Source organism: Trichomycterus rosablanca, chromosome 12, assembly GCF_030014385.1.
Source record: "Trichomycterus rosablanca isolate fTriRos1 chromosome 12, fTriRos1.hap1, whole genome shotgun sequence".
Taxonomy (NCBI): domain Eukaryota; kingdom Metazoa; phylum Chordata; class Actinopteri; order Siluriformes; family Trichomycteridae; genus Trichomycterus; species Trichomycterus rosablanca.
In genome coordinates this window covers 994,836-1,009,082 of record NC_085999.1, presented here as the reverse complement: position 1 = coordinate 1,009,082, position 14,247 = coordinate 994,836, and the positions used below count along the sequence as shown (strand labels likewise).

General features: G+C 44.0%; 1 protein-coding gene across 1 annotated transcript in view; it reads left to right on the top strand.

Moving 5' to 3' along the window:
* trpm2 (transient receptor potential cation channel, subfamily M, member 2) overlaps positions 1–14,247 on the top strand; it is a 40,713-nt gene that overhangs the window by 2,867 nt on the left and 23,599 nt on the right. Inside the window, exons 2-9 of the mRNA XM_063006616.1 lie at positions 3,701–3,798; positions 5,198–5,271; positions 9,170–9,338; positions 10,648–10,828; positions 11,780–11,946; positions 12,627–12,807; positions 12,886–12,947; positions 13,037–13,237. Coding sequence (XP_062862686.1) covers positions 3,701–3,798; positions 5,198–5,271; positions 9,170–9,338; positions 10,648–10,828; positions 11,780–11,946; positions 12,627–12,807; positions 12,886–12,947; positions 13,037–13,237 — 1,133 coding nt within the window. The remainder of the gene's footprint in view (positions 1–3,700; positions 3,799–5,197; positions 5,272–9,169; positions 9,339–10,647; positions 10,829–11,779; positions 11,947–12,626; positions 12,808–12,885; positions 12,948–13,036; positions 13,238–14,247) is intronic.

Genomic DNA, 14,247 nt, shown 5'->3' with positions numbered 1-14,247 from the left:
GTGCTCCGGTTTCCTCCCACGGTCCAAAGACATGCCAGTGAGGTGAATTGGAGATACAAAATTGTCCATGACTGTGTTCGATATTAAACCTGAACTGATGAATCTTGTGTAATGTGTAACTACCGTTCCTGTCATGAATGGAACCAAAGTGTAAAACATGACGTTATAATCCTAATAAACAAACAAACAAACATCTGTTCCTTCCTTGGAGCTCTTTTGATAGATACTGACCACTGCAGACCGGGAACACCCCACAAGAGCTGCAGTTTTGGAGATGCTCTGACCCAGTCGTCTAGCCATCACAATTTGGCACTCAGATCCTCACGTCACACTCGTCCATTTTTCCTGCTTCTAACATCAACTTTGAGGATAAAATGTCACTTGCTGCTTAATATATCCCCCCCACTAACAGGTGCCGTGATGAAGAGATAATCAGTGTTATTCACTTCACCTGTCAGTGGTCATAATGTTATACCTGGTCGGTGTATAAGCTAGCACTTTGCACAATCTTCCACAGGAAGTACAAGAACCTTCGGCCTGTTTAGTCGATGATACAGTAAAGTGAATAAAACCTCCCGGAAAATCAATAGAAGATTATTTTACATTAGATGAAGAGGATAAAAGCTAAAGTTGCTGCTCATTTACTCACTCACACGTTCATGTGAAATACCAAAACTAATGCAGCACTTTCTTTTCTTTCATATAAAGCTCATAAAAAACCTTTAAAACAAACAAACAAAAATAAATCTGTACAAACAATCTTTACAAACCTGACTTCCATTGGCCCCTAGGCGCCTAGGGTTAGTACAGCCCAACCCTCCAGAAATGAAGTGGGGTGTTAATAGATTTGTGAGGATCAGAAGCTAAAGAATTATACAACTTTGTGTCATCTGTGTACTGGTGAAAAAATACACCATGTTTATTGATTATTCTGGTTAATGGAAGCATATAGAGATCGAACTGTTCTTCTCCCAGAATGGAACCTTGTGGCACTCCACATAACAGAGGGTGCCACATAATATACATGGCCACTTAAATAAGATTGGAACGAGTTTGGTCTCGAGCCAGAGAGACCAACCCAATCTCATATGAGGTTAGGATCTTAAAATCTCGTGGTCAGTTGTGTCAAAGATTTAGATTTATGAAGACAGACGTCCTTTCGATTCTTTTTGAGAGGTTACAAGGTTGTCATCTTCATGGCGGTACATGGTTGAACAGGTTGGTCATCTTAAAGGTTTGGAAATAACTAACCACTCTGGTCAGCATATATAATAAATGGTTAAATAGTCAATAATTAGGGGGGCATTTTAAAGCTCACTTATAGACACATGCCACAGATATGAGATATTGCTCAGGTTTTGTGTTTTTGAACCCTAGACAAACGGCCAAAGCTACACTGATGATGTTCAAATCCAAAAACCTTGACGTATTATAATGACCAAATCATAGTCAAGACCTCACCAGGGCACAAGACAGTTTGCAAGAATCTTGAGATTAACAAATAAATTAACCTTTTAACAGGGCAAAACTTTCAAAGCTAAAGAACCTCAGGGCAACCAGTAACAAACTTAAGGCCATGAAGGACTTAAAGACTTGATGCCCTATTTTCACTCTAACACTGTTACAGCCCATTGTTATTGTAGTCCAGCCTGTTTTAATCTGAGACGGGTGCAGGGCACTGAATTTAGGCATCACCAGGCAACCATGGCTGCCCGGACTGCCGTCGCTGCCTCAGAAACCTTGGACACGACTGAAGTTTGAGACACAAACCGGTTCTGGTCCTGATCTTCAGCTTTCATTTCCGTCCGACTGAACTGAAGTGCAGGCGAGTTTGGGTGGACAGCGATGGGGGAGAACGGGAACCTCCACACGACCCTAACACATACAGGTTTTAATATAAAACAAATTAAGGTAAGATCATATATATAAATCTATAATATTTCAGGTTTACATTTATATTTGGCTCTTAATTAATTTGATATTTTTGCCTGAGAGTTAGAACTAAATAAGCAGACATGTTTAAAATATAGATACTGTACACCGATCATCCATAACATTAAAACCACCTCCTTGTTTCTACACTCACTGTCCATTTTATCAGCTCCACTTACCATATAGAAGCACTTTGTAGTTTTACAATTACTGACTGTAGTCCATCTGTTTCTCTACATGCTTTGTTACCCTCTTTCATGCTGTTCTTCAATGGTCAGGACCCCCACAGGACCACCACAGAGCAGGTATTATTTAGGTGGTGGATCATTCTCAGCACTGCAGTGACACTGACATGGTGGTGGTGTGTTAGTGTGTGTTGTGCTGGTATGAGTGGATCAGACACAGCAGCACTGCTGGAGTTTTTAAACACCTCACTGTCACTGCTGGACTGAGAATCGTCCACCAACCAAAATATATCCAGCCAACAGCGCCCCGTGGGCAGCGTCCTGTGACCACTGATGAAGGTCTAGAAGATGACCGACTCAAACAGCAGCAATAGATGAGCGATCGTCTCTGACTTTACATCTACAAGGTGGACCAACTAGGTAGGAGGGTCTAATAGAGTGGACAGTGAGTGGACACGGTGTGTAGAAACTCCAGCAGCGCTGCTGTGTCTGATCCACTCATACCAGCACAACACACACAAACACACCAGCACCACTTAAAAGTGCAAATGCATCATTAAAAACTAGAAAAGCAATATAAACGTGCAGGTGAACATGTTAAAAGTAATAAAACAGTAATTACAGCTAAAATAAACAGTTGAGTCTTAAGGTACTGGACTAGTAAGCAAAAGGTCACTGGTTCAAACCTCACCGCTACCAAGTTGGCCACTGTTGGGCCCTTGAGCAAGGCCCTTAACCCTTAAAGCGTATACTAAATTCCAATTGTGTTAATGTAAACCCCCCTCTTAAATACGGTGGCTAAGTGGGTAGCACTGTCGCCTCACAGCAAGAAGGTCCTGGGTTCGATCCCCAGGTGGAGTTTGCATGTTCTCCCCGTGTCCGTGTGGGTTTCCTCCCACAGTCTAAAAACATGCAGTCACGTTAATTGGAGACACTGAATTGCCCTATAGGTACCCAGCCGCTAGGATGCATAAACCAGTGCATTGTAGTGCCGGTCCCAAGCCCGGATAATTAGGGAGGGTCGTGTCAGGAAGGGCAGCCGGCGTAAAAACTCTGTTAAATCAATCATGCTGATCACGATCCGCCAGCGACCCCTAACAGGAACAGCCGAGTAGATGGATGGATGGACGGATGGATGGATGGATGGATGGATGGATAGATAGATCCAGAGCCCTCAGATCATCAGGAAGAGTTTATTAGTTCCATAGAGGAAAAAGCTGTCATTCCACTTCTATGTGGATGTGTGATGTGGTTTTTGTGTTTTTGGTAGGTACTTGAGGCGCACCCCAATTGTGTACCTCCTGATCTGCATCCGAACGATGAACCAACAACAATTTACAGTAAGCGCTTCAATCTGTAACATATCTCTATGAATCTGCTTGGTGTTACTGGAAGAATGGGTTGATGATCAAAACCCTGCATCCCACAACCTACTCAAGTTCAAATGCTATCAGCCTGGTTTCTGGGTGGTGAAGCTTTGCCCCCCTCTGCCCAGCAAACTCTGTCCATCATTTCATATTAAAATCTCATAAATCTCAGTGTTTAATTATCTTTATAAATGTTTTATGTGTCTGTATTTGCAGAAACGTTCAGACGAGAGAGTAAAATATCTCAGGCTGAGGTGGACAACCTGCAGTTAGAAAAAATCGGACTAAATAACTTGCTGTCACATATAGAGAAGGTAAACGAAACAGGGTTTGACTGATTTGGTTCAGTTCTTTACTGATTTATTTGTTTTTAATACTTCTAGTAGATTGGATCCGTATACTACCATCATGTTATAATATTGGTGACAGAGCAGCTTGATGGTTGGACCTGGGGCCTCGATTTTCAATTCAGGGTCCTTTCTGTGTAGATTTTGCATGTTCTCCTGTGGACTAGTGATCAGACTGTTTTCACTTTAAAGCCCTTATCGCTGCCAAGCTGCCACTGTTGGACCCCTGAGCATGACTCTTAAGTGCTCGAACTGTATTTGGTCAGAATAATAAATTTTTTTGATTAAAAGCACTAACTGGGCACAACTGTTACAGACACACTGTAAAATCCTGTGGAAAGCCCTGCCAAATGTGTACAGGAGCAGCTCTTTTGTTTATTTTTTTTTACAATAGACATTGTCTCAAAGCAACTTTATAGAATCCAGGACCAACAGACCAAAAAAATTATGTCTTGGTAAGTTGTCCATATATTTTTTGGGTGGAAGAAATGATGTCTTGGTCAGGTGTCCGTATATTTTTTTGGGAAGAAATGACGTCTTGGTCGGGTGTCCATATATTTTTTGTGGGGATGATGTCTTGGTCTGATGTCCATATATTCTTAGGAAGATATGATGTCTTGGTCAGGTGTCCATATATTTATTGGGGGGAAGAAATGACGTCTTGGTCAGTTGTCCATATATTTTTGAGGTCGGGGGGGGTAGAGATTACGTATATGGACATTTCCCCCAAAAAATATATGAACAACTTGTCTTGGTGGGTTGTCCATATACTTTTGGCCTTATAATGTACTTATTATGACTAAACTGAGACTGAGACTTGAATTCCTGCGTCACCTTTCTGCCAATTCAATTATTTTAGGTGAATCTACCCCCCTCAGACACCGTCTGGGTCCTCCTACGCTAAATTGGGAGAACCTGCAGAAGTAAACTAGTATAAAAACAACTGGGTGTGTCTGAGGGAGGGAGGGTGAAGTGGGTGTTTACCTTGAACCCAGATAAGCTAATGTATCTCAGCCTGAAGTGCTCGCTGCTCTCCTGCATTAATATAATTCAGTGGAATCGATCGTGGGCGCAGTAATGGAGGCGTCTGGAGCGTCTGGAGCGTCTCTCTCTACAGCGATGACCTCTGTGTGCTGTCCTGCCCGCCTCATTTATAAAGACATCAGCAGCAGCAGCAGCGGCGGTGGTGGTGGTGTGGTGGAGAGCAGCGCACTGCAGTCTGGGTTTTGTTCTCTGTATCCTCCCGTGTGTGTGTGTGTGTGTGTGAGGGAGGACGATGGAATCAGACGACGAGCCGGTCCTGGTGGCGTCCCAGGCCGTGGATCTAACAAAAACCAGGTACATGAACTTCTCTCCTGTGTTCCAGCGCTGCTCCCTCTCCTCCTGGATCAAAGAAAACATCGAGAAGAAGGAGTGCAGCTACTACGTGGAGGGTAGCAGGTAAATATTCGCTCTATGTGTGTGTGTGTGTGTGTGTGTGTGTTTCTTAGCTGGACCATGTTTTGCTGAGTAATGCTGTTTGATTATATTGCTTATATATACACCGATCATCCATAACATTAAAACCACCTCCTTGTTTCTACACTCACTGTCCATTTTATCAGCTCCACTTACCATATAGAAGCACTTTGTAGTACAATTACTGACTGTAGTACATCTGTAGTCCACCACAGAGCAGGTATTATTTAGGTGGTGGATCATTCTCAGCACTGCAGTGACACTGACATGGTGGTGGTGTGTTAGTGTGTGTTGTGCTGGTATGAGTGGATCAGACACAGCAGCGCTGCTGGAGTTTTAAACACCGTGTCCACTCACTGTTCACTCTATTAGACACTCCTACCTAGTTGGTCCACCTTGTAGATGTAAAGTCAGAGACGATCGCTGATCTATTGCTGCTGTTTGAGTCGGTCATCTTCTAGACCTTCATCAGTGGTCACAGGACACTGCCCACGGGGCGCTATTGGCTGGATATTTTTGGTTGGTGGACGATTCTCAGTCCAGCAGTGACAGTGAGGTGTTTAAAAACTGTGTCTGATCCACTCCTACCAGCACAACACACACTAACACACCACCACCATGTCAGAGTCACTGCAGTGCTGAGAATCATCCACCACCTAAATAATACCTGCTCTGTGGTGGTCCTGTGGGGGTCCTGACCATTGAAGAACAGGGTGAAAGGGGGTAACAAAGCATGTAGAGAAACAGATGGACTGCAGTCAGTAATTGTAGAACTACAAAGTGCTTCTATATGGTAAGTGGAGCTGATAAAATATGGACAGGATAGTCTAGTTATACAACAAGATTTGGTTTAATAGCTCTCAGTGAGATCAGCAGCAATAATAAAATAAACATAGGATAAAAATACAAAATATACACACACACATATACATACATACATATATAATATAAATAAATATATATATACAGTATATATACAGTGTATCACAAAAGTGAGTACACCCCTCACATTTCTGCAGATATTTAAGTATATCTTTTCATGGGACAACACTGACAAAATGACACTTTGACACAATGAAAAGTAGTCTGTGTGCAGCTTATATAACAGTGTAAATTTATTCTTTCCTCAAAATAACTCAATATACAGCCATTAATGTCTAAACCACCGGCAACAAAAGTGAGTACACCCCTAAGAGACTACACCCCTAAATGTCCAAATTTAGCACTGCTTGTCATTTTCCCTCCAAAATGTCATGTGACTCGTTAGTGTTACTAGGTCTCAGGTGTGCATAGGGAGCAGGTGTGTTCAATTTAGTAGTACAGCTCTCACACTCTCTCAAACTGTTCACTGAAAGTTCCAACATGGCACCTCATGGCAAAGAACTCTCTGAGGATCTTAAAAGACGAATTGTTGCGCTACATGAAGATGGCCAAGGCTACAAGAAGATTGCCAACACCCTGAAACTAAGCTGCAGCACAGTGGCCAAGATCATCCAGCGTTTTAAAAGAGCAGGGTCCACTCAGAACAGAACTCGCGTTGGTCGTCCAATGAAGCTGAGTGCACGTGCTCAGCGTCACATCCAACTGCTGTCTTTGAAAGATAGGCGCAGGAGTGCTGTCAGCATTGCTGCAGAGATTGAAAAGGTGGGGGGTCAGCCTGTCAGTGCTCAGACCATACGCCGCACACTACATCAAATTGGTCTGCATGGCTGTCACCCCAGAAGGAAGCCTCTTCTGAAGTCTCTACACAAGAAAGCCCGCAAACAGTTTGCTGAAGACATGTCAACAAAGGACATGGATTACTGGAACCATGTCCTATTGTCTGATGAGACCAAGATTAATTTATTTGGTTCAGATGGTCTTAAGCATGTGTGGCGGCAATCAGGTGAGGAGTACAAAGATAAGTGTGTCATGCCTACAGTCAAGCATGGTGGTGGGACTGCCATGGTCTGGGGCTGCATGAGTGCAGCAGGTGTTGGGGAGTTACATTTCATTGAGGGACACATGAACTCCAATATGTACTGTGAAATACTGAAGCAGAGCATGATCCCCTCCCTCCGGAAACTGGGTCGCAGGGCAGTGTTCCAGCATGATAATGACCCCAAACACACCTCTAAGACGACCACTGCTTTATTGAAGAGGCTGAGGGTAAAGGTGATGGACTGGCCAAGCATGTCTCCAGACCTAAACCCAATAGAACATCTTTGGGGCATCCTCAAGCGGAAGGTGGAGGAGCGCAAAGTCTCGAATATCCGCCAGCTCCGTGATGTCGTCATGGAGGAGTGGAAAAGCATTCCAGTGGCAACCTGTGAAGCTCTGGTAAACTCCATGCCCAGGAGAGTTAAGGCAGTTCTGGGAAATAATGGTGGCCACACAAAATATTGACACTTCAGGAACTTTCACTAAGGGGTGTACTCACTTTTGTTGCCGGTGGTTTAGACATTAATGGCTGTATATTGAGTTATTTTGAGGGAAGAACACATTTACACTGTTATATAAGCTGCACACAGACTACTTTTCATTGTGTCAAAGTGTCATTTTGTCAGTGTTGTCCCATGAAAAGATATACTTAAATATCTGCAGAAATGTGAGGGGTGTACTCAGTTTTGTGATACACTGTATATATGTTCTTAAACATTTTTTTAAAGTGATATGTGCTTTAAAAATAGCAGCTTGAGAAGGGCAGGGTTTAATACAGCTGATTTGTTTCTTCAGTAGCTATGGATATGTGTCTGGGTGGGGGAGTGGAGGTGTGCTATGGAGGCTTCAGCTCTGGGGAAAAAGCTGTTCCTCAGTCTGTTTGTTTGGGTCTTAATTGACCTGAATCCTTTGCCTGATGGGAGTGGGACAAACAGTCTGTGACCTGGGTGAGTTGAGTCCTTGATGATGTTCCTAGCCCTCTTATGCAGGCGGCTGGTATACACGGTGTGGAAATGGACAGTGAGTGTAGAAACAAGGAGGTGGGTTTGATGTTGTGGCTGATCTGTGTATGTCTATTCATTTTCTTACTGCTTATCACTGTGTTCATGGATGGCTCGGTGGGTAGCACCGTCTCCTCACAGCAAGAAGGTCCTGGGTTCGATTCCCAAATGCGATCTGGGTCCTTTCTGTGTGGAGTTTGCATGTTCTCCCCGTGTCTGTGTAAGTTTCCTCCCACAGTACAAAGACGTGCAGTCAGGATAGTTGGGGTTCCTAAAATAGCCCTGAATGTGTGTGTGTGTGTGTGTGTGTGTGTTTGTTTGCCCTGTTATGGACTGGTGACCTGTTTGGGTGTTTCCTGCTTTTCGTCCATTGAATCGGACCCACTGTGACCCTGCACATTTTATTGTAATCAGGATTTATTTTATATAGATATGATCGCCCAAAAATTAAAGACTGAAATCTTTTATGTACAGACATATATATAAACGCAAGTGATGTTTAACTGTGGCGATTTAAATCAACTTGATATAATTTGGACAGGCACACACCTACAGAATCCATATGGATCCATAATTTACCTGCATTGTTATAAAAAATCCAAGAATATAAAATAATATTTAGGGCTTTGAAACCACAAATGTTTAAAATTGGAAGCCCTAGGGTTGACCATCCAGTCCAGTCGTGCAAGCCAGAAGGTCTTTCTACAAAGACACTGCTGCAACTATGACCTCTGCTGGCTGATCGATGGTGCTGCACGGAGACAGGGGTTAATAGAGTTCAGTGCGTGAAATACAAATTGGGAATTGGATATGACTAAATTTGGAGGAAAACTGGGGGAAATGCATAAACAGAAAATGAAGTATACAGGTAAATATCAAGCTTTGATCTTTGACTTTTTATGGTGGCACATCGCAGACGTTGGTACAGGATTGAACTTTTTTGGTTTATATTTGTACAGCGATGGAATCTGCGAGTGCGGCTACCAAAAAATCAACCACAGCGATGAGGCCATCAAGCCCGAGGAGTTCATGGGGCAGAAGTATGACAGACACAAACACGTCACGGAGGTCTCCACCGACGCGTTCGGAGATATCAGCTTCGAGGGGATTGGACAGAAAACTAGCAAGGTAACGTGCAATTTATTCTTTTTAAATGTAACGTCTGTGTCACGGCCAAGGGTGCAATTGAACCCAGGCCCCCTGAGTGGTAACTAGGGTGGCCAGCTGTCCGGTTTTAGGTCGGACAGTCCGGTTTTTCAGCTGCCAGTCCTCCGCCCATGCAGCGCTAGGACGGACACTTAAAAATCCTCCTTTTGGAGTGAACTGGTTACATTTGTGATCAATATTATGTGTCATTGGCTCAGGTACATGTCAAAACAAATGCTTTTATTTCATTGGTTTAACAGCCTCATTTGCCTGCTTATAGTGCAACCTATCGTGGCTCGCCCACCACCACTGGCCAATCGCAGAAGGTCCGCCCTCTAAATGCTAGTCTGTGATTGGGTGGTTGAATTTCACCCACTCGCTCTGTTCTGCATACACCTCAAAAGTAGACACAACATTTGGTGAGTAAAACAGTCATTTGTTATAGAATTCTTGCTTAAATTGGTCAAAAACTCTTATATGGGTTATGGTTTCATTCTGTGTTGCAGTATCATGTCTAGGGTGGCCACATTTATAGTCACAAAAAGGAGGACATTACACCCCAAAAAGAGGACGTCATACCAGGAACAGGGGGACATGATACTACAACACACAGAATGAAACCATAACCCATATAACAGAGTTTTTGACCAATTTAAGCAAGAATTCTATAACAAATGACTGTTTTACTCACCAAATGTTGTGTCTACTTTTGATATTTAAGTCTGTTCCTCGCTGCCTCCAAAAAGTTTACTATTGGCCAGGAATTTGTGGTACTAATTGACTCAGGTAGAGGTGTATGCAGAACAGAGCGAGCGGGCGAAATTCAACCACCCAATCACAGACTAGCATTTAGATGGCGGACCTTCTGCGATTGGCCAGTGGTGGTGGGCGGGCCACGATAGGTTGCAGGTAAGCAGTCAAATGAGGCTGTTAAACCAATGAAATACAAAGCATTTGTTTTGACTTGTACCTGAGCCAGTGACAGATAATATTGATCACAAATTAAACCAGTTCACTCCAAAAGGAGGATTTTTAAGTGTCCGTCCTAGCGTTGCATGGGCGGAGGACTGGCAGCTGAAAAACCGGACTGTCCGACCTAAAGCCGGCTGGCCGGCTGGCCACCCTATGCACTTGTCAGTGCTCTCTTAGAGCAGGTCCCAAGCTCAAATAGAAATAAATGGGTTGTGTTAGGAAGTTTATTGCAGCATATTGTCGTGTGTATGATGTTCTTATGTATTTTTTTGTTTCTATATTTGTGTGTGTGTGTGTGTGTGTGTGTGTGTGTGTGCAGTATATCCGGGTATCCTCGGAAACTTCTTCTGATCTTCTGTACCAGTTGATGACAGAACTGTGGCAGCTTCAGCCCCCCAACCTGCTGATCTCAGTGACGGGGGGAGCCAAAAACTTCGACATGAAGACCCAGCTGAAGAACAAGTTTCGTCGAGGTTTGATTAAAGTGGCCCAAACCACAGGTACACAAACTCACTGCTTCATAGAAACCTCCCTTTTTTCTCCAAGTTTAGTCATATCCAGTTCCTTTTCCTATGCTGGAGACCTGGATGGTGTACGAGGAGGGTATATTCTCCTGACACACCCTCCCTCAGACGCATGTGCACTCCACCGACCCCTTCTTATTCGCCTTAGATGGTTGTCCATCCAACAGGTTCTCCCATCTCTGCCCAAGATCATTCTTACCTTCCTGACCACAGCTCTCCCTGCCCAGATGCCCCGTGTGGCTGGACGACCGACTCGGAAAGGTTCACGGTCACTGTGTTTCAGGGAGCACCCAATTTAGTTGTAGCCAGTTCCTCTTCCTCTGCTGGAGACCCCGATGGTGTACAAGGAGGGTATATTCTCCTGACACGCCCTCCCTCCCTTCTTATTCGTCCGTACTTCGGTGGATCGGCGCGTGAGGTCGGTCTTGCGCACGGAGAGTCACGCGCTGATCTCCACGTTCCTCCACTTTTTAGTTCCGTCTTTTCTCACCCAGCAGACTAGTGGCCGATCGTGCCCGCTAGGGGGCGCCCAGCCGACTGGTATCAGTGCAGCGATTTGAACCTGAAGATTTCAGGATTGTTTTTTTATGTCAGTGGTCCACATCATTGTTGACATGTAAAGCAGAGACACAGCGACATAAAAGAAGTCAATTTTTTAGGGCGTGTTTATTTACACTTTATTGTCAGAGGTGGAAGGGTAAAGGTGCTCCAACCATTAACTTATCACCAAAGTCATGTCATGTGATCAGAATGTGTCACGGCGGGTCCGGCGCCACCAGGAACCACTGGGCACAAGGCAGGAATATTCAAAAAAATATACATATATTAGCGTCATTGCAGTGCTGAGAATGCTTCATCACCCTGACATGGTCAGTGCGGGACAGACACGCCCACTACAGAGAAACCTTTATTATTTCCTTGTTTCAGGTGCGTGGATCCTGACCGGCGGCACACATGCCGGCGTGATGAAGCACGTGGGCCGAGCCGTGCGCGACTACAACCTCAGCAGCAACGCCGTGGAGGGTCAGATCGTGGCTATTGGAGTGGCGACCTGGGGGGTCATTCACAACCGCCAGGCTTTAGTTCATCCTGAGGTGATTTAATGTCTGTTATCTGTCTATAAGTAAAAAATCCATCAGCCTGCTATCAGCAGGTTGGGCGCTTACACAGACACACGACTGGCTGTGGGTCTGTGTGTGTGTGTGTGTGGGGGGGGGGGGGGGGGGGGGGGGGGGGGGGGCGATGGCTAAAACAGGGTACATGTACCGGATGCCCTTCCTGATGTAACCCCTTCTATTTCTATCCGGGCTTGGGACCTGCACTTCCAAATGGCTGGGCTTTTTCGGACATCCCTCTTCCTCAGACATAAGCCGATCATGTCTTAGACTCGAACCCTGGATTCTCAGATCTCAGCAGTAGCGGCAAAACCACCGGGCCACGGACTGGTACCGGTCCATGCGTCATTTATTACCGAACTCTGGGTGTTATTGCCTCCTATCACCAGTAGGTGGGAGCGTCTTATTGCAGTGAATAAAGCTCAGGGTTCCACTGATTTTCCATCATTTGTGAGCAGTATCGTTTTTCTATTTTAAATTCTTCCACCCCTGCCGGTCCATGAAATGATATCTTAAATGAAACCGCTCCGTGGTCCAAAAAAGGTTGAGGAGCGCTGCTCTACGTCACTGACCGTCCCAATAATATGTTAAAATGAATAAAATAAATGTAATTAATTCCTGAAAGGGAGGCTTTACGTCCTTCCCTGCTTGTTGGTTAGGGTCGATTTCCTGCTTATTACTATCTGGATGAGGAAGGTCAGGGTCGGCTATCCTGTCTGGACATTAATCACTCTCACTTCATTCTGGTGGACGACGGGACGCACGGCAAATACGGGGCCGAGATCGACCTCCGCGGACGCCTGGAGAAGCTCATCTCAGAAAAAGCTCTAGGAAATAAAGGTTTGATTTATTTTACAACTTTAATGGCTTTAATTTTAACAGGCTGATATTTATTTATTTATTTTCTGTTTTTAACAGACAGTGAAGTGACCATTCCGGTCGTTTGTGTGATGCTGGACGGAGGACCTGGAACTCTAAACGTAAACTCAAACCCGCCTTCTTTACGTTCTTCAGATTACTGTATTGTCCATTTTGTATTTGGTCTAAACCAAATATAATCTGCCCACAGACGATCTACAACTCCATGATAAACCACACTCCCTGTGTTATTCTGGAAGGTTCTGGACGCTTGGCTGACGTCCTGTCCAGCGTCGCATCTCTACCCTTCACACAGATCACCATCGAGCTCATCGATCGACTGATGAAGAAATACTTTGCAGAGGAGTATAAAAACTTCACAGAACGTGATATCATCGAGTGGACTAAAAAGGTGCGTTTACATATTACTGCTTACTTAGCGCTGATAATACCTTGAAGGGAGGTATTTTCTCCCATAAGGATGTTTGGAGAACCTGTTAATGCGTCCATGGTCCCGTGGAGCTGCAGATATTTTAGTCTCATGTAAAATAATGAGGTTGTTTTTGACACTTCAACACTGAAAATAACACAAATATAATATAAACACACTGAAATACAATTACAAACAGTTACACATCAATAAAAATACTGTACAATAAAAGCTTCACTTTAGTTTTATTTCTTTATTATTTTATGACGCTTCTTAATGGTGGAGATGCTTGATGTTGGAATACCGTATTCCCTCCAGCACCGGCGCATTCACATGAGAAGTGACAAAACCGCTTTTGCAGATTCAGCTCATATTCACACGTTGGTGAGGTTTTACCGCTCAAGCCGAGCGCTGAACAAAACGGCTTTTGCATACACGTGGCGTCGAATTTTAAACCGCTGTACATAAATACTAGGTTGGTCCATTAAAAACCAGGGGCGCTTAGGGGGCACAGCCGGATATTCCTCTAGCACACCAGAGCTGGGGTTCTGAGCTCTCCAAGAGAATTGGACATAAGTATTGGGACGCCCTTTCTAGCTATTGAATTCATGTGTTTCAGCCACAACAGTCGCTAACAGGTGTAATAAATTAATCATATAAAGGAAACGACATGCTTCTGACTTTGCAGATTAGGGTGGGTCGTGAGCCAAAAAATTAGTCACAGAAAAAATCTTACAAAATAAACAACTTTTAAAAGGTACCTTCAAACAAATGAACTTGTACATGATTGCCCCCTTGTGGAGGATTTACATTACATCTTGTTAACCACAGTGGGACTAGATCGTTTGTGGTTCACTTGAAAAATGTTAAAGATGTGAAGAAAAGCTCGATTTGATGAAACCGAAAGGGCACAAATTCCCACACACAGACACACTTCAAAGTCAAAGCAAAAAGTTATTCAAAAAGATATTCTTGAAATACATATAACATTT